This window comes from Lagopus muta, chromosome 2, assembly GCF_023343835.1.
Source record: "Lagopus muta isolate bLagMut1 chromosome 2, bLagMut1 primary, whole genome shotgun sequence".
Lineage (NCBI taxonomy): Eukaryota > Metazoa > Chordata > Aves > Galliformes > Phasianidae > Lagopus > Lagopus muta.
Genome location: NC_064434.1, coordinates 51,655,688 through 51,675,061, shown reverse-complemented (window position 1 = coordinate 51,675,061; position 19,374 = coordinate 51,655,688). Strand labels below are relative to the sequence as shown.

General features: G+C 38.2%; 1 protein-coding gene and 1 long non-coding RNA gene across 8 annotated transcripts in view; one reads left to right on the top strand and one right to left on the bottom strand.

The window, feature by feature from the left end:
* Positions 1-2,032, top strand: part of PTPRK (protein tyrosine phosphatase receptor type K) — a 392,958-nt gene extending 390,926 nt beyond the window's left edge. For all 7 annotated transcript variants that reach the window (XM_048937155.1, XM_048937158.1, XM_048937157.1 and 4 more), the window contains one exon: positions 1,457-2,032. In XM_048937155.1, the coding sequence (XP_048793112.1) occupies positions 1,457-1,510 (54 nt within the window). In that variant the 3' untranslated portion in view covers positions 1,511-2,032. The remainder of the gene's footprint in view (positions 1-1,456) is intronic.
* Positions 1,869-7,172, bottom strand: LOC125689681 (uncharacterized). Its single transcript, XR_007375392.1, has 2 exons — positions 6,987-7,172; positions 1,869-5,371 (listed from the first exon to the last, which is right to left on the bottom strand). It is a non-coding gene; the product is annotated as an uncharacterized LOC125689681 (long non-coding RNA).
* Between the last annotated feature and the right edge of the window lie 12,202 nt (positions 7,173-19,374).

Sequence of the window (19,374 nt, the reverse complement as noted above, 5' to 3'; positions counted from 1 at the left end):
ATTGCTTCTGACCTTGTGAACTTGCATATTGAGCAAAATGGCTGTAGCTGTCTTTTCCTACACTGCCCTTTTTCCAGGTGTCAGTGCTTGTTTAGTATCAAGTAGCTTCTGTGGCACAATTTGCTTAATTAATGTGTATCACTTCCATCCATTGCTACTGCATAAATTAAAAAATGGTTAACGTGTTAACAACTAGAACATATTGCAGCAGCAGTAACATTGGTCTAGGTATTGCTTGTTTTGCTGCAAATACTTTACAATCTGCTGTGCTATAGACTTCTGAGATGCAACATATTGAATTGCTGCCTTGATTTCAGTTCACTGCTGTGAGGAAAACTGGTCTGATCACATGGAAAATTACTTGTGTCACTGTAAAGGGAGGCCAAGGTAGATTGTCTTTTTCTGATAAATAGTCTGAAAACTTATATTTAATTTCAAAATAGTCCTGAATTCCAGTACAGTTTTCATTTGCAGATATTGAATTTCTCTAGTTATGTATTGCTGTGCTTTGTGGGTTTTTATTCAGAACTCTCGAACAGCAGCAGCTATTATTTATTTATTAACAGCAGCAGCAGTCATTAGTTAGAAAACAAACCAGGAAAACCAATATACAACATTGTCATGTGCCCTACATTCAACAGCATGATCAGATAACACAAAAAAGCAGCACAATAAAACCTTTAAGATATCCCTACCATTTCCTGCTAATTGATCACACTGGCTTATTTTGAACCAAAATTGAGTCACAAAAGCAGGTTTGTTTTGTTTGGTGGTAAGGACAATAGGGATTGAGTTCATTTCTTGTTTTTAATTCTCGCTGCTTTCTCCTCTCTCCTTTCTCCTCCCTTTCCCCGAGTACCAGCTCTGAACAGCAGGGTTGTTGTAGGAAATACTAAGTATGTTGAACTTTTGAGCTCTAACTTCTCTTTTAAATGTGCATTCTCATATCCTGGGCATTACATCAGAGCTATTGAAAAAATGCAGACCCAGGGCAGCGTAGTGTCATAGTTCAGTATTCTCTATATTGCTGTCCAAGCAGTAGTTACTTGCTGAATATCAGCTAACTTACATGTACATGGTGTTTCAGAGTTGAGCAGCTTCACTGCAAAAATGTTCTGGCTGATAGGAGAGATTCTCGTGTTTGATAACCAGTTCAAAAGCTGAAAAAATTGGAGAAGTAAATCATTGCATTTCATGGTCAGGTTTATTTTTTATATTTCGTTGGTTATGGTTTGTTTATAAGTCAGAGCTGGTAATACACTTGTGTAATAGAGGGGTGAAAGAAGAAAAGTGAAAAGAGGAAAAAAAAAAAGAAAACCAACCCAAGTGTGTCAGTCTTGAATTTGAAATTGTTTAGTAGTCAGAAAAGGCTATTCTTGTTTGTAGTCATTGCTGCTGTTTAATGATTTAGAACGTCAGTTTAACTTTATTACTTTTTTTCCTTTCTCCCTTAAAGGAGCAGTATCGCTTCTGCTATGACGTTGCACTGGAGTATCTGGAATCCTCTTAGTTGGAATGGATGTGACAAAGTTCACCAAATATCTGAATCTCATTACGCTGTTTTGACAACAGTTCTTGATCCTGTGAAGAAAGATTTTAGGGGAAGAGGGGGGAGGGGGGATTTTAAATTTTAAATGCAAAGTATTTTTCTTATGAAGTTGTGTATCTTAATAAAAGAATTCAATCTGTTTCTATGCTTGTATACAGTATCAACATTTAGTGCCACATAAATACTATTTAATGAAAACCAGAGTCAGAAGAGATTTGCGCAAATTAGGACTTTTCAGTGTTTGTATATGCAGCCGTCTCTCAATTACAGTAGAGCAACCATCTGTTGCATGTATCAATATTTCCTATATGGTATTAATTTTCTTTTTTTTTTTTTTTCCTTTTGATACATTGTTAAAGTACAATAACAGTGCAGATTGATAGTAAGGTTCATTCTTTATACGTTTCAAGTGTTGCATATATATATTATATATAGTTAAAAAAAAAAAACTGGCTTATTTTGTTTTAATGTGCAATGATGGCTGGATCACATAAAGATCTTTATAAAGAAACTTAAACATAAGCCAAAGACTCAAGTGTAAATATGTCTATATGGAGAAAGCACATGTATTTATTGTTTACTTGCATTCCTTTTTTGATGGCTGAAAAAAAAATCATTTTTCTTGAAGAAAGCTTTTTTTGCTGAAATCAAGTGTAAACAATTTTTGTAGTTTATTTTTTGTATGTTTAGTGTAAGTAGAAGACATACTTTTTATGCATAGACCAAGAAACATTGGTATAGTGGTTTTGTTGTGTACATGCTTGTGAATCAGATCAGATCCATGTAAACAATTATAGAAGGTCTTTAGCCACAGGACCAAAATCAAAACATTTTGCTGAAAATGTATAGTTTTTCACATTTGCATTAGTTAAATACTGATTAAAATCTGTGGAAGGAAGGGCACTCATCAAATCGACCTTGCCTATGACTTGCACATCATTGGAAGAAATTTTTAAGCACCGTTAGAGTTCTAAGGGATCCAATTGTTAAGAAAGATACTGAAACACAGGTCTACAGGAGAACTGTCAGGCAAATAGATGGTTCTACAAATGCCCTTTAGTGCAAAAAGCATTTGTTTAACAAATTGTAAAAATAAGTAATGTTTATTTTGATGTTTACGAACATGTACGCTTTGCTTCCGAGAAAGCAAAATTTGAATAAACCAAATCCAGATTCTCATTACTTGTGGTGTACAAAATATTACTGTGCTTTTGCTTAGCATGTATCCATTTGTTCAAAAGCTTTCCTATATCTCATCAGTTAAAGTCATTTCAGTCTCTTGTTGGTCTTTTTTAGAACTGACAGTAAAATGATAAGGTGCTTATAAATATTCTGTAAAGTAAGAGTGAATTAAACTTTTATTTAAAGATTATTTTTTTATTTTTTCCTATTTTAGCAAGCTCTCACTGTCCTTGTTAAGGAGTTGTATTTGTGTGAAGATATATATATTTGGATAAAGAAGAACTCAGAAAGAAATTGTGTTATTTTTCACTTCAGCATTTCAGGGAGTGTTTGAAAAGACTCTATATCATATGCATGAAAACCAGTGCATTAAAGTTTCTTTCTTTACTTCAGGAACGTGGAATTACCCTTCTAAAACTATGGCAGAGAAATGTTTATAGGAATTTTTTTCTACTATTTTTTCAAAGCTCCTCTCTGTATTGTTTACATCTCTAGTTCCAGATCTTTAAAAAAATCATTTTCTTTTGTTGTGCAATGGTAGTTCCTGCCTATGAAAAGTAAACAAAATGGGTTTGAAAAAGTTCAGTGAGTCTTGGTACTCAAAATTACTCAATTTTTTGCCGTATTGGAAAGAGAATTTTAGTCTTCATGGAATGGAATGATAATGTTCTCAACTTTATCTGTAAGGCCATGGCATCCGGCTCTCAAAATGCTTGATCCAGCTCTCTGCTCTTCCTCTTCTGTGGGGACAATGCAGCTTCTCCGCAGATGGATTCATCCTGCATGGTTTAGGCATTTAATGGGGTTAAGTGAACTGGGTTCTGGAAGAACCCTCCTCCTTATCCTTAAAGATTGCTGAGAAAACTATATTACTCTAGAAGTCTAGATTAATATTTTTGACAGATGAGATGAGCTGCTCTTAGGGCTGTGGAATGCAGGAACCAAATTCCATACTGATGGCAGTGATTTTCTTTATTTTTTCTCTCCAGACCAAAAATGTAGCATTAGGCTGAATGAATAGTTAACTTTCATAGAGAGCTCCTACATGAGGGATCATAGGGTCAGTCCTCACTAGAAGTGCAAACTGCTCCCTAAGCAATTTCCAAGGTGCACCAAGCATGATTGGTGTGTGCACAAACCTGAAGCTGGGCTTTGCAGCATACTTGAGCAGAATGGTGCCTGCATGGGAGTCCTCAGTCTCCATCAGCTACAAGGTATTTCAGGTGATTGTTCTGCAAATGAGTACTCTGTCTATGTTATTTAAGTATTATGGGAGTGAGTGTAATTTCTGACTAACTACATACCTGACCTAAGGAACTTTGCAATAGCTCATGAAAAACCTGCAGGAAGTTCTTGCTTGTAAGGCTAGGGAAAAGTAAGCAGAGGGAATGCAGAGTGTGAAAAGCACCTTAGAAAAACCATTCACCAGTAGGGGTTTATGTATCTTGGGGGCTTCTTAAGCAGAACGCAACATTATGTAGAATCACCCATTTCACACAGATTCAGAGACAATTGGTGCTATTTTTACATTGAAAGTAAACATGAAGCTTTAATCTTAGCGTGCTCAGTATACGCAAGCAGTTACCTCTATTTATTTCATTCAAGAGGTCACTCAGAAAATAGTTATGTAGTCTAAGTAAGTCCTTGTGTCACCAAGGTGCCAGATTAACATCCGATAAATAAGAAAGTAAACGCTGCTGTGGGAGTATGATATTTCAGTTCCAAAATCCAAGATCTGAAAATGCCAACAAAGGAAGCAATGGTAGGCAAGAGCTGTGTCACTGAGCCTACAAAGTGAATTGTGTGTTGAAGGACAAGAAAAGGGCAGTCTGAGAAAAATTGTTGCAGACTCATTGCGTGGCCAGGCCACCTGGACCGACAAATGACCACATAAAAGGCCTTTCTTAAGGTTCATTCTGCTGCTTTGTCAGAGGAAACCCAGAGATCTTGCAATAAATGTAAAAGCTGCTTTTATAGTGCTCTGTTCTGTGCTGAAAAGTAGCTCATTTTCTGCTTTACTTTCCCGTGTCACGTAGAGGTCTGAACTGAGTTAAGTGATCCTAATCTCACAAAGGAGCTTTTGTGGTGTTTTATTGCTGGTGCTCTTCCTTTGTTAAACAGACAAAGGTCTCTAACCTCTGTAGATCCAGGATTGTCGAGGACAGCTGTGAATATTCACTTATATCTTTACCTCTGGACTTGAATATCTGTTAGCAACAGCTCTGTATACAGAGGGTGGCTTTCAGAACATATAAAGGTTTTGTGTCTTAAGTTTGCCTTTAGATAAATGCAGCAAAACGTTGTATTTATGATTTCTTTTAATAAGAACATCCTTTCAAACAGACTGGCAATGTAGAAGTGTTTCTGAATTATTTTTAAAATTGTGTAAAAGTTGGTGATAGTTGACAGACGTGTTAGTTTGCCCCACTTTTCTCAGAAATTAATCTGTTCCCATGCTACTGGGTTTAGATTCCTAATTCTGCAAAGATTGACATGTACGATGACAGGCATAATAGGATCCTTACCTAATAATAATGTTTATTAACTGTGTCTTGAACAGCAAAGAACAGGTGCTTTTGTGCCATGTTGAGATGCAAAAGCTGATTTCTGTAGACATTCATAACCCTTTCTGGTTTCCATCTGGATCAGAAAACAGTTCTGTGTTGACAAATTATATCAAGATAAATTTGAAAACCCCATATGCTCAGAGATTTTTCACATCTCCACTAAATAAGCAGAAGAAAAAAAGAAAAACAAACAAACAAACAAACAAAAAAACAGTGACAAAGCCCATCTTCTGAACCTGGAGCCAAAACATGATATTTTCCTGCAGGTATTGGAATATCCTGGAGTTCTCTGGTAATGAGCGTGAGATAGTATCTGACAAAACTCAGTAACTCCAGATTTTGATGTGTGCACTTTTGTGCCAAGTGCAAAGCAGTGTGAGGTCTTTGCATTTCATGGTAGAAAACTTTGATCTTTCATTTCTGAGCCTGACCATTTGTAGAGCAGGAACTGAAGTGACAGAATATTTTTCCAAGTCCTGAAACATTGAGGAAAGTTACTGTCTGTTTGCACTCCAATAGCGAATGTGAAAACTGGAGATTATAGTTGTAGTAGTTATATAGTTAGATCTGTAAGTTTCTCTCCTGGTAAGCAGATTGAGTTGTTTTCTGTAGCAACACACTCAAGATCAAAAATTTCTATTCAGGCAAAGATCTCTGTGAAAAGCAGTTTATTCATTATTGCAATAGTGGGCGCACAGGCCCTACTGACAAGGGAGAAATTGCGCTATTAGTCAGTGAAATCCATTCCGTTATATACCCGGGTTGAACACAGGTAAAGTCTCTCCTTGCACTCACTGGTTGAGCATTTCAGGCTTACAGTCTTCCAATGCTGTTGCTACGTTATGATTCCATACACTGTCTGTTACCAATCCATTGTCTTTATGTTCTGTACTTTTTACAGTGACAGGAGGACACTATTTTAAACAATCTGCACACTAGTTCTGTTCTGTACTGGACTCTCCCCTACACTATGTAATTACTTTACCTAGTGCCTGTGCCAATTTTACCTAGGTCAGAACGCCCCAGTCTCAACTTTACTCTGTTCAGCAACTTTCTTTGTGAAAGGCAACTTATCCTATGCTACATACAGAAATACTGAAAATTTCCACTGCAAAAACGTGATCTACCTTTCACACAACCACAAAGCCTAATTAAGATAAGCTTCAGAAAAGTTTTGAAAGATGCTTATTGTGCTAAAAATTGTTCTTATGGACCTCACTCCCAATAGGTGAAATCCAGTTCATTTGCAGTCAAGGACATACAGGTAAAAGTCTTGTTAGCCAGGTTTCATTAAGCATTTCTGGTCCACTTGCTGTATCAAAAGTAGGCAAAATATGCATCCAGACCATCCAGACCAACAGTCTGAATGATCTGCAGCACAGACTCTGGTGCTGTAGCTCTTTTCCCCAGTTTCAGGATGGAGTTGTTATGAAACTTGCTGATGGTACAGAATAGCAACACAAAATTGCCTCCATTTACTGAAAGTGCTTGAAACCACCTGCTGAAATGGTATACGCATTCATTTTGAGTTAGGTAGAAATCACTTAGACTTAGGAAGCTGTGGCACTGCTGCAACCTTTTCTGTTGCACAAAATTGTATCATTGAAGCTTCAGTCAACGCAGTTTAAACTGTTAAACAGGTTAGTGCTTAGCTTCATCTTCTCAAATGATCAAGGTTTCCAGCTTACCTTGCATTAAGAAATACGGCAGTGTTTCAGCAGCACTTCCACAGGTCAGACAACTTCAGGGATGAGGATAAAAGTGGAGCATAAAAGCACAAGGTACTGTATAGGTTCATCTAATATTTCTCCTCCAGCAAGATGAGCTAGTTCAGCTAGTGTGACAGTGAGCTGTAATTACAGCTGAGAGAAAATAGCTGTGTGGTTTTGTCTGCGGTAAAGGCTTTTTATATATATATATATATATATAAAATCTTTTTTTTTTTAAAAAAAAAAAAAAAAAAGCAGTGTAGAAGTGCAGGCTTTGTTTCTACTTCAGCATGCCTTCCTTTCAGGTATTTGTTTGCTTCAAACAATAGTCTCACTTAATGCAAACCTTTTCTAAGATGATAGTCCTTCAAGTAGTCAGTCATAGCCCATAGCACTCTCTGTGCTCAAAACACAAGTAAGCTGCACAGATATGATAGATAGATGCTATATTGCTTTCAAGGAGGAACTGCAATCCTTTTTCATAAGGGAAGTTGTAGCCTTTGTGAAAGAGTAACCTGTGAACTGTCTGGGGCCAGCAAGAGGATAGGAACCTTGTTTTCCAGTTGTTTGAGCAGCAGCATAGGTGTAGATGTAGCATAGACAGGATGAAGAGTATAAGAACTGAGACAAAATGGGGACTTCCCCAAAAGGCTGCAGATAGGAAATGGAAGAATAGAAGTTCTGAACTCCTCAGTCAGTGAAGAATTTTCAGATTCTGAGTGTGTGTTGTGGCTGTGATCAAGCAAGGTTGAACATATGATATGTGTCACTGGGGATTAAAGATTCTGAATAAGGGACAATACCAAGAAAAGGAAAGTGCAGTTTTTGTGAGCAGCTACTTTAGTAAGTAAAGGAGAGATCAAAGTATGTGTCATGAAAGAAAAAAAGCCCCCCTAGATGGGCTTAGAAGAGGCAAGAGACTTGAGGAGCAGTTTGTACAGATCATTTAATGGTTAATGACCTCCACTTGGTATTAGGACTCAGGCAGTTAACAGCCTTGAAACCCACAAGGTGCAATGTTTGTGCTACCGTAGTTCTCGTCGTTCATCAAGAAAATGAGGAGAAACTACTTTATGATGCTGTGATCATTCAGATAATCTATATCTTAGTTTTCAGGACAAGGAACAGATGAAAAGTAAGTTTGACAATAAGTTACAGCTCAGGGATGATTCCACAGCATGATCAGCTCTTAGTTTACTCTTAATCAAGACCCAAATGTGGCCAAACAGTGGATGTGAGCACAGTGAAGCAATATGTACTGTGTTTCAGTAGTGGCAACAGCGATGTGAAAGATAAACCATGTTCTGGATGGCCACGCAGACTTTTAAGAGTGCAGCATGCAGGTTCTTATTCATGGTTGGCAAAAATGCATAGCTATCAGTGGTGACCATGTTGAAAAATAGTGTTTTGTAGCTGAGTTTTCTCTATCTAATAGCGTTGTTGTGTTCTTTGTATCTGCTGTAGTTTCCAGGGGAATAAATTACTTTCAGAGCAATCTACATAATTTTAGTTCTGTTTTGTTCTCCCCTTCTTTGAAAAAGAAAATGTAAACTGAGAAAATTAAACAGAACTCAAGACTGTGGGTGAGAGAGGAAGCAATATGGGAGAGCCTGCTGAGGCACAGCTACTTGACCATGGCCTCAGAGGAGCCATCATAAAGGAAAGTTTCAGAGAGACGAGGCCCCTCACTGCAAGAAAGATATTGAGGCCCTGGAACGTGTTCAAAGGAGGGCAACAAAGCTGGTGAGGTGTCTGGAACACAGGCCATATGAGGAGAGGCTGAAGGAGCTGGGAATGTTCAGCCTGGAGAAGAGGAGGCTCAGGGGAGACCTCATTGCTCTCTATAACTTCCTGAAGGGAGGTTGTAGTGAGCTGGGGGTCGGCCTCTTCTCTCGTGTCATTAGTGATAGGACCAGGGGGAATGGCTTCAAGCTACGGCAGGGGAGATTCAGGCTGGACATGAGGAAGTATTACTTTTCAGAAAGGGTGGTCAGGCACTGGAATGGACTGCCCAGGGAGGTGGTGGAATCACCGACCCTGGGGGTGTTCAAGGAAAGGCTGGATGTTGTGTTGAGGGACATGGTTTAGTGGGAGCTACTGGGAATAGGTGAACAGTTGGACTGGATGATCTTTTAGGTCTTTTCCAACCTTGGTGATTCTATGATTCTATGATTCTGTGAATTCTGAGTGTCTTGAAAACAAACACCAGTTTGATAAATGGAATAGCTTCAGAGTCCTACACCATTCAGTGTCTGGAGAAAGTGACAGAGTTCAGATGGGGGAGGAGTACATGCCCCTGCAAGTTGTTTATTTGCATTTACAGTCCAGCACACCAAAATAAAAGTTGAGCAAGCAGGTGGCCCTGAAGAGGATAAAACATGACAATTTATTGATGATAGAAATAATACATTTTCTGTTTCTCTATTTTTAGGTCTTCAACACCTTTTTGGTCATACAACAACTCATTGCAGTATCATGAGCTGTGCTTGCTCGTTACCATGAGTTTCTGAAGGGAGGTATCTTTCTAGAGTTGTCAAAGGCCACAAAAACATTTAAGAAGGACAACTGTTAATCTTTTGCGGTTTTCAGAATAACATAACTTCTCATATCTACTTGGTTATACTCTTCTTCCAGTGGCTTCAGTACATGACTGGGATCCAGCAAGTGGATACTGCCCTTTTCAAATTATGGTTTATGCTGCTTAATTTTAGTTTTCCAATTCATGTTTTCACTAGTGTTTTTAACTCCTCTGCTCTTTGTTTATCTTCTACATCTTCACACAAGCCAAAGCTAGCAGCAGGGATGGGACATAATGTTATTTTCACAATGCATTTCGACCTTTTGGTAGAAAAGACTTCAAGGAATATTTTCAAAATTTGCACTAAATGGCTGGACACAATGCAGCCCAAGAACTTACATTATGTAGGATCAGTTAGTGCCCTGAAAGCAAGCTTCCTACTGTTTGTAATTAAAGTCTGCTGAGTGCGTTAAACTGGAAAACAAAAACTTAATTGCAAAGTGATACAACTGCAACTTCACTTTTGTTCCTTTGAGTGCTTTTCAAGTTGGGGGGGAGGTGGAAAATCCTGATGATTTACAGTTCTTGAAAAGACTATGGGTTTTAAAAGCAATGTGAAGCTGTGCAGAAGAAAGGTTTGGTTGGTGATGAGCTGACGTATGTTTTCACTCAAAGAAAATGATTTACTTAGATATGTATGGGAAAGATCAGTTAATTCAGTAAAAGATTTTAGGTTAAGGAACTGGAAATACAGATTCTGGTCATATGTATTCTGGTGTGTATGGTATAACCAGCTTTGAACCCATTGCGGCTGATGGATAATGTCACAATTAAGCAGTTTTGAAATAAAACTTTTAATTAGTGAAGGGATTGTGGCAATAATAATAATAATAATAATAATAATTTCCACACATTCAGCTTCCAATAATGTTACTCTAACTGGTATACACATGGAAGCTGGGAGAGGGGCTCTCATCTCTCTGCCGTGGTGCTGGGTTAAATTACATTGTTCCTGGACAGAATTCAGACATACAGTGGTCTAGGAAAACCATAACTGTCCAACGTAAGTTGAGGCACCCCAACTTACAATCTCTTGAACTGATTGGTCTTTTCACTACTGTCCAAGCAAGAAGAGAGGTTGATCCCAGGAGTGCCCATCATAGAGCAGGTTGGATGAACAAAGGGATCTGCTTACCTGCTGGTTTCAAGAAGATGTACAGAATCCTCAACTGTCTGTTAAAGACAGAAATCGGCAAATTTTCTCTGGAATAATTGTTCAACTTTTGGGCTAATTTTTGGTGAAACTCTGTTTGCTTTGATTTTTTTTAATTCTCCTATGAAGAGTTCAAGTGTTTGGATTGGATGCTTTTTTACTGTCTTTCTCTCATACGATATATTATATCTTCCTTGAAAATCTTGTCTTTGACTATACTGATTTTTGTAGAGAGTGGAGAATGGATTGCAGAAAAGAAATGAGCAGAATATGTTATTCTGTTGTTGTAAAATGGGCTTTGGTGTAAATGACAGCTTTCCAGATTTCATCCTTTAGATTTGGGAAGTCTGTTTGGATTTATTTGTTAACATAAACAAACAAGCACATTTATAAATACATTCTTCAGAGAGATGTGAAGGGAGCTGTAGTCTTTCAAATTTTTTCAAAATGAATCTATCTATTTATGCCTGTTGTTAGTTAGAACTCATAATGTGGTCAGCACCAGAAGGTCTGGGATGCTGTAAGGCCCTACAGGCTCTCTGCACCCTCTGGCTCAGGGTCCCTAGCATTATGGTGAGGAGAAGGATCCAACTGTTGTGCTGTATGCTTTACCCAGGAGAACATGTGCTAGGAACACATTGAAGGAGATGCCCAAGGGTCACAAATGCTCTTGGATGCCAAACAAATGTAGATGTAACAAACTGAAAGCAAGATAAAGGCTGGCAGAAAGACTTAAAGTCCAAAGTGAGAACCCCAGGATGTTTCCTTACAGACCTTTTGAAATCTTAGATAATTTAAAGGTAATTTGTGGAGAAGTATAATGCAAGAGGGCTTTGGTAGGGTTATAATATATGTTTATATTGCACTCTTGCCTATAACAAGAAATGGATGTAGTATATGCTTCTCAGTAAATTACCACAATACATAAGAAGCAATGAGATTTGTTTAATTTTGGAAAGCAGAAAAGACGGATGAGAAAATTATGAAGAATCCGGACCGATTATTTTAATAGGAAAAGGCTAAAACATGAGAGAAGTTAGAGAAGTTCTTCAGAAAAGCTACAATAAATATGGTCTAGGGATTCTTCAAATATATTTTACAGTCTTTTTATACTGTGTCCTGGTGAAGAGCCTCTGTGCTCTTTCCTCCTCCATAGCTGGAAAGGCAGTCTCATTGAACAATTCAGGAAGGAAGTACGTTTATTTTGCAGCTCTAAAAGCTTAATTTTTTTTGCACTGGGAAGCATGCTGTGTTAGTGCTCTTCCTGTTTGCTGTTATCTGCCACAAATATGAGGGTTTAGGGAGAGATGCTGCCTAGCAGCCATCGAGAGCATTCCCCTCTTGTGTGAGGTAGAGAACTGAATGTGTGCCATCACTGAGGAATTTAGGGTGCTTTTGGTGATGGCTCTGATTATGTTAATGGTACCAGACAGGCAGGAGAAGACAACACTCTGCTCTTGGGAAGGGAGAAATAGGTCTGTAAGAGGAAAATAGGGGAGCACTTTTTTCTGCTTGGTGTAAAGCAAATATATGTTGTTTATGCTGTACCCAGATTTTTTTTTAATGTTTTTGTGTGTGTGTGTATACTTTATTCCCTTTTTTCTTTAAGAGCTAGTACATATTTAACTGCACTCTTACCTGAAAGCAGAAAACTTTATGATAGATAAGTAAAAAAAGCAAACATATTACACAAACAACAGAATTATTGTATCTGTCTATGCCAAAATACAGACATATCCTGGCCTCCAACCCTACTGCCCCCGGGGATGAGGAGTGGTGAGAGGAGACAGAGAACTCCCTGGGTGCTCTCTTATCCCAAGGGCTAAAACTCTGGCAGGTGCCAGCCTGAGAGCCTGGCTGCCTCTTCCAATAAAATCACCCTCTGGCTTTTCTTTATCAAAAACCTTAGTTTTCCCACAGTACTCTTGAGCTTCTTAAAATGCCTTTGCCTACGTTTCATTCTCCTATATATTTCAAAACAATAATGATAATAATGATAATAAATTAAGGAAAGAAAAATAAAGAGATCCACCAATTACTGAACCTTTATACTGCCTCTTCTTAAGAAGGAACAAAGGACACCTGGAAGAGGGCCATTGATGCAGAACAGTTAAGCAGCAAACACAACTTATCTTTCACATGTTATAATAATAATGATAGCCAAAATGCCTTGCGGCAGGATAATGTAAGTGCCTTGAAAAAAGTAGAAAATTAGAATCAGTTTAGCTGATATTTTGGCAAGTGTTAACTGCATTTTATATGGAGTCTTGATTCTTTGATGAACACCCAATTTTGCTGCAGAAACAATTTGCTCTTAGACTCAACTTCATAAACGGAGCAGAAGTAATTGCAATTAAGATTGTTCTCCAACTTTCTGAAGCTGTTTCCAAAATCAGGCCAATAAAATTGAGTGCTTGGCAGACTGCAGACTGTGTCTGCGTACCTTTTTCAGAAGTGTTCCTATTAGTGGTTAAAAAAAAAAAAAAAAAAAAAAAAAAAAAGAAAGAAAGAAAGAAAAAGAAATGCTTGTTGTTCTAGGTATTTTAGAATAGCAGCTGATATTTCTGTTCCAGTAAAAATGGGCAAACACATTCAGTTCCATCACTTTATCATTAATTTCAAAGTAACACAACAAGCATATAATTTAAGATATATAGTAAGTAAGACCAAAAATGCAAGGTAACCATTATTAAAACAGATGTTTTTCTGCTTTCTTTTCACATCTATGTAGACTAAACTCTGGATTCTAAAGCTCACATAAAAAGGAGTTGGTAGCGCTCTTCCTTCCTATTATGTAGACATTAGAGAGGCGAGGAGGGTGAGGTGCCAGTTTACATTGAAGCTCTGTTAAGCTCTCTGCTGTCAGAGAAAGTCAAACTGTTTTCTTTCTTGTCTGTAAAAAAATTGTCAGTTGATAGGTGAAACTTCAGGAATAATTAGTGAAAGGAGACGTGTAAACTCCATTGGGTGAATCAATCTTTCACAAATGTATTTAAATGAATTCAATGTCCTTTTCTTTGAACAGTGGCAGGGTGCAAAAATTCTACTTAGGATTCCTTTAACAGCATCTAGAAACCTACACTACCTCTTTAAAAATAAATTACTACACACCTCACTCAAGGAATCACAAAGGGAGAGAATGATATTTAAAATTAATTCAAAAAATTTCTCCAACATGTCTCCAGCTGTCAAAAATGCATTGAAGATATGCCAAACATATTTCAAAACACTTTTTGTAATTTGAAGATATCTCAAGTAATTTTTCCTCCTGAAGTAAATCTTTAATGGAACTATACTTTTCCCCAAAACTGATGTCTTTTTTTTCCTTTTTGCTTAGGTACCTTCCTTTCTTTTTCTCCGCAGAAATCATCAATCTGCAGAAACCAGATATTTAATGGATTTTGCTGAGCTATGTGGATCTGATGGTTTCGGACCCTAGCTCTGTGGGTGACTGTGCTTAAGTTGGGCTTTGGACACAATTCCATGGCTTTTTCTTAGGCATTCCGTGTAGCCCTGGGTAAGTCACGGTTTCTCTGGCTTGGGTCTTTTTCTTTTCTTTGAGGCAAAATGATGCCTGAAACTGAGTATGGAAGATAGAGGCCAAAGTGTTTAACATTTGCTTAGCCACTGGAAAACTGAGTTGGATTTTTTAATAGATTTTACACTGTGATGCTGTATATACACATCTTAATATTCCCAAGAGGATACCAATCTTATGTACTGCAATGTTAAATTAAAAGTAGCACTGCTAATTGGAGATAATCTGTATGGCCCATTTTGTGTAAAAATTATCAGTTTTCACAGATTCCTCTTTGTATTGGAAGGACCCAGAATTCCTACTGTACCTTTGCATTTTACTTCATCTTCAGTGTACTCCTCTTAATGTATTTATAAGAGGAAGCAGCATTAATTAATAACTCTCTGTAGATGAGGGAATCATTAGCTTTATATTTTGAGTCTACACAAGTGCAGAGGTTACAGATCTCAGATCACATCCTCCTTTGTGTGGTTGCACAATGCATTTGTGGAGCTGCGTGCTGTGCAGCGCATGCATGTTTCAGGGTTATGAGTGTCAAATTCATACACACATACAACCAACTGAAAGCCAAAACTCCTCCTTATCAAGAACATCTGTTAACTCATATTAAAATAATGGAAAACCTTTCTGTCTCCAGTAGATTCAGAATTTCTCAATAAAATGCAGAAAATATATACAGGTTATTATTGTTCAGTCCATAAGCACGGTCAGCCAAAAACTTGCAGTTTTTCCAAATGTAATACGTGTATATGTGCTTCAGTACTTTTAAAAGCACTAGGGGATCCTAGATCTTCAATAGACCATTCACTGAAGTCAAACATTGGCAAACAACCCTTTGGGCTTGTGAGCTTTTACTAACAGACTTTTGTTCACACCTATTAAGCCATTTAAATTTTGTATGAAGAGCACATCTAAGATCTCTCTGCCAAGCTGCAAAGAAAAGCCAAAGAACCCAAAATGTAGTCCTTGAAAATATAATGGAAACTTCACAATGCATTCACAGGACATTAAAATGTTCCAGGATTTTAAAGGCAGGAACTGTCATAATCCATTGGGGTGACTGCTTGCTTTGTGAAGGCTTTAGGATTTTTCACTCAATCATTTTGTACCAAATCCAACAACTTGGAGTAGAGCAAGATAAAGTCTTTACAAGGGTGGATTTTATTTTTGTCTACAGGTTTCAGTTGATAGTGAAATACTATACATTTCTGGGCTTAATCATCTTTGATTTTTAACACAGAACCTTATTTCAATTTTCAGCAGGATCTTGCTATGACTTTGTCTGGAGAATTAAAAAGTCCTCTACCCAAACTGACTCATCCCAAGGGGAGTATGAACAGAGACTGCATGTGGAAGTAGGAATGTTGAAGCATATATATACGTGTATTTTTTATCATTGAAATACACTGTGCAATAAATGCTTTAAATTTTAAAGTGAAATTAGAAGTGATTGTTACAGGTGTGGGAGGGATTTTACATAAATGTGAGGCTAAGAGAACTGGAAAGAAGATTTCTGTGTTCCAGGGGCAATAATTTTGGCTTTACTGGGCAATCTATGCATACAGAAGCAGTAGAATAACTTTTACACAGAGATGCATCTATCATGTTGTAATGCCCTATTGGCAATCAGATCTTCAGCCTGTTCGATCCCTGTCTCCCCAGGATATCCCAGGGTATCACTGTAGGGAATGGATTTTTTTTGCGTGTATAATGACAGAGGTAATGAAGAAGCTGCTGAGAACACCAGTTTATGTCACAAAGGCCATTGAAAGGACCTGGCTGTCAGCTGTGAGTCAGGTGCAGCTCAGATGGGCTCTATAAAATCTTAATGGTCCTATAAAACCAAAGACCTGGGAGAGGAAGATCCCAGCTACTGAAATCTCTGTGGCTTCTTCTCTTGCTGGATTCAGGCCTGTGGATGAATTTCAGTATAATGCTGTTCAGTCCACTTAGCTGTAGAGCCAGTAGACTCTTATAAACAAAGCATGATTATGCAGCTGCTATGTTACCTATAGTAACAGATGACTTATTTATCAGAACACTGTTCTTAACCTTTGTGTAGTCCTGTATTTAGTTGAGGCCTAGACATCCAAGTGTCCATTTGTTCCCTTGGGAGATTATTTCACAGCTCAATGTGTGCTTGTGTCAGGAAGAATTCCCTACAGTTTAGTCTGACTTTATTTTTAATGACAGGTGGAATTTCTACCTTGCACTGGAATAAACACATAAGCATACTAAACTGCTGCCATACCTAGAGTTTGATTCAAAAGGCAGCAAAACCATTCAATACAAATCTTATTCACAGCTGCCTTCCAGGTCTTGGCTGTTCCCAGTTTCCCTAGAGCATCCTCCCCTTTGGAATTATAGTTCTGCCAGCTCAAATATCAAATACATTTCTCTTGTATTTATAAACTCTGTAAGTGGGGCATATCTTCCTGCAGACATAATGCCTGGTTTCATATTTACTGAACCATTTCAAAGATTCTCTTCAAGCAGCTCAACTAATGGCTGCATTTATCAGGAGATAGGGCTGAGCTTAGAAAACAACCACAAACTTTTACAGATTTGGAACTGATTTTATTTGCAAACCTCAAACATTGGCTTCCTGGAAATCAGGAAGTAAAACAGATATATATTCACCAGTAAAAAATATCCCACTGGGGAACTATGGGGATGGAGTGGCCAAACGAAATGCTGCCTATAGACTGCTGGAGTACACGGGCAACATGGAGTTCTTAATGCAGAAAACAATAGCTCAGAGAAATAGTTGTGGTAAGGATAGTTTTGGGACCTATTGGTTCTTTTGGTATGAGAAGATTGGTCTCATATTTTGGCTCTTTTCAATACAGGCTATATGTATTTTTATCCAGCTTGTCTTTATCTTCAGTATTGAAGCAGAATAAAATCTTCCAATTCCAGATCCTCCTGAGGATTTAATCTTCAATAGCTCACCTCCCCCATTTTTACCAGCAGTCCATGATGATGATGTGGCAGTCTTCCTTTCTGGGATGAAGAACATAATGGAGGTGGTGAATAGTTTTTCTCAGCACTTTCCGTCACCCATCAATCTGGAAAAAGCTCCTGCAAAGTATTTGGGCGAACTGCTCTTGGTGCTAACAGATGTTAAGATTCCTCAGGTAACATGTGAGCAGTGGGTAGTATTCCTGAATTTTGTTAGGTTGCGTGAGAAAGAGCTGCTCTCCACACACACAGAGAAGCATAAAGTACCATAGCTGGGTATTCCCAGGTGTGCTACAGCAGGGCCATCAGCCCATTGAGGGCTCATCTGCCCACAGGAGGAAGCAGGGAGGCACAAAAGCAGCTAAGAACTCAAATGAAATCTCAGAGGAAAGAGATCCTGCACAAAGCACACTAGAGCATCATAGGGAGTGTTGGGGTGATCCCACTATAGGAGATTAGAGTGAGGCAGTTGGTGCTTGTGTGATTGTGTTTCTGAATTGAGCTCTGTGGCCAACAGTGTATTTGTGTTTAGGTCTATGTGTCTGCTGGGGACACAAGCTGCTGTACTGGGGACATGGATCTGTGACAGCCTCACTGCTGTTGTGCTGCTGGATTCATCAGCCTACAGCAGCTTTTGTGCTTGTCTTACACAAAACCCATACATGTTAGTATTCTTGCTTTGTTGGTTTTGAATTATTTCAATAACAGTTATTAATTTGTACATGCCTTTGCAGCCCATGTTAAATGGCTTTTGTGTTTCTGGCAGTCTTAACAAACTGAAAAGCCAAATACAAATGAATTCAGGAACAGTAAAAATGGCTCCAAGGGCTCTTTATCCATAAACCAAAACAATGTGAAGAGGTAAAGCCAAGTTCTTGGCACTGACACACTCCCTGACAACCTCAGGAGCATGTATATGCAGAAAATTGGCTTTGATTCACTAGAGTTATGCACATATTTTTTCAACATATGAAAATGTTGCATTGAAATATGCGTAGTTTCAGCTATTTCAGTAGACATCTTTATGTGCTTAAAAATTATGCATGCAATCCTAGTTGAACCGTGGGACTGTCAGCTTTTTACAGTTGATCTTTTGATTACCACTGAACTTGTATGATTTCCCCAACTCTCTCCCAGATAAGAGCTATTTGCTTAATTTCACACGGCTGTTGGGAGGAAAGAGGGGAGGAGTTCTGGGTGTTACAATAGTGCATGAGTCATTGGATCTGCATATTGTCTACCTTGCCTTTTACTATTAAACCTAAAGTCCTGTTATTTGTTTTGCCTGCAGCACCTGCAGCACTAACGACTGACGATAGCAAGCTCTGCACCTGCAGTCTCTCTGTTTATAAACCTTCTTTCACGTGTTCTGCAGCAACATTTGTTAAGACTAAGTGAATTCTCCAAGTACCACAGTTAAAATGGCACCTCAAAAGCATCCTCTTTTAGCATTTGGGTTTTAAACATATGCAGAAGCTGTTCTGGTTTCAGCTAGGGCGGAGTCGATTTTCTTCATAGTATCTAGTTTGTGTTTTGGCTTTTGGTGAAAAACAATGTTGATAACGCATGAGTGTTTCAGTTTTTGCTGAGCAGTGCTGTACAAAGCCAAAGATGTTCCAGTTTTCCAGTTTCTTGTGCTTCCCTGCCAGCTAGGGGGTTGTGGGCAGAAGGAGCTGAGTAGGGACAGAACTAGAACAGCTGACACAGACTGGCCAAGGGGTCATTCCATACTGTATGACATCATGCGAAAAAAACTGTAAACTAAGGGGAATTAGCTAGGAGGGTGCAGCCACTGCTTAGGAATGTCTGGGCACTGGTAAGCAAATGGTAAGCAGTTTTGTTGCACATTACTTGTTTTTTAAATATATAGGTGTGTGTGTGTGTGTATAATGATTATTGCTATTATTTATCAATCCATTTTCTGTTTTGGTAAATAGTTTTTATCTCAACCTATGAGTTCTACCTTTTTGTTCTGATTCTTTTCCCCTGTCCTACTGGGAGGGCTGGGAGTAAGCAAAAGGCCATGTGCTGCTGCTTGCCAAGCTAAACCACAACATAAAGCTTATATTGTTTCCTCTGAATTTTAACATGAAATACAGTCTCGGAGGTTAGTGAAAATAAACAGTTGGTTATTGTC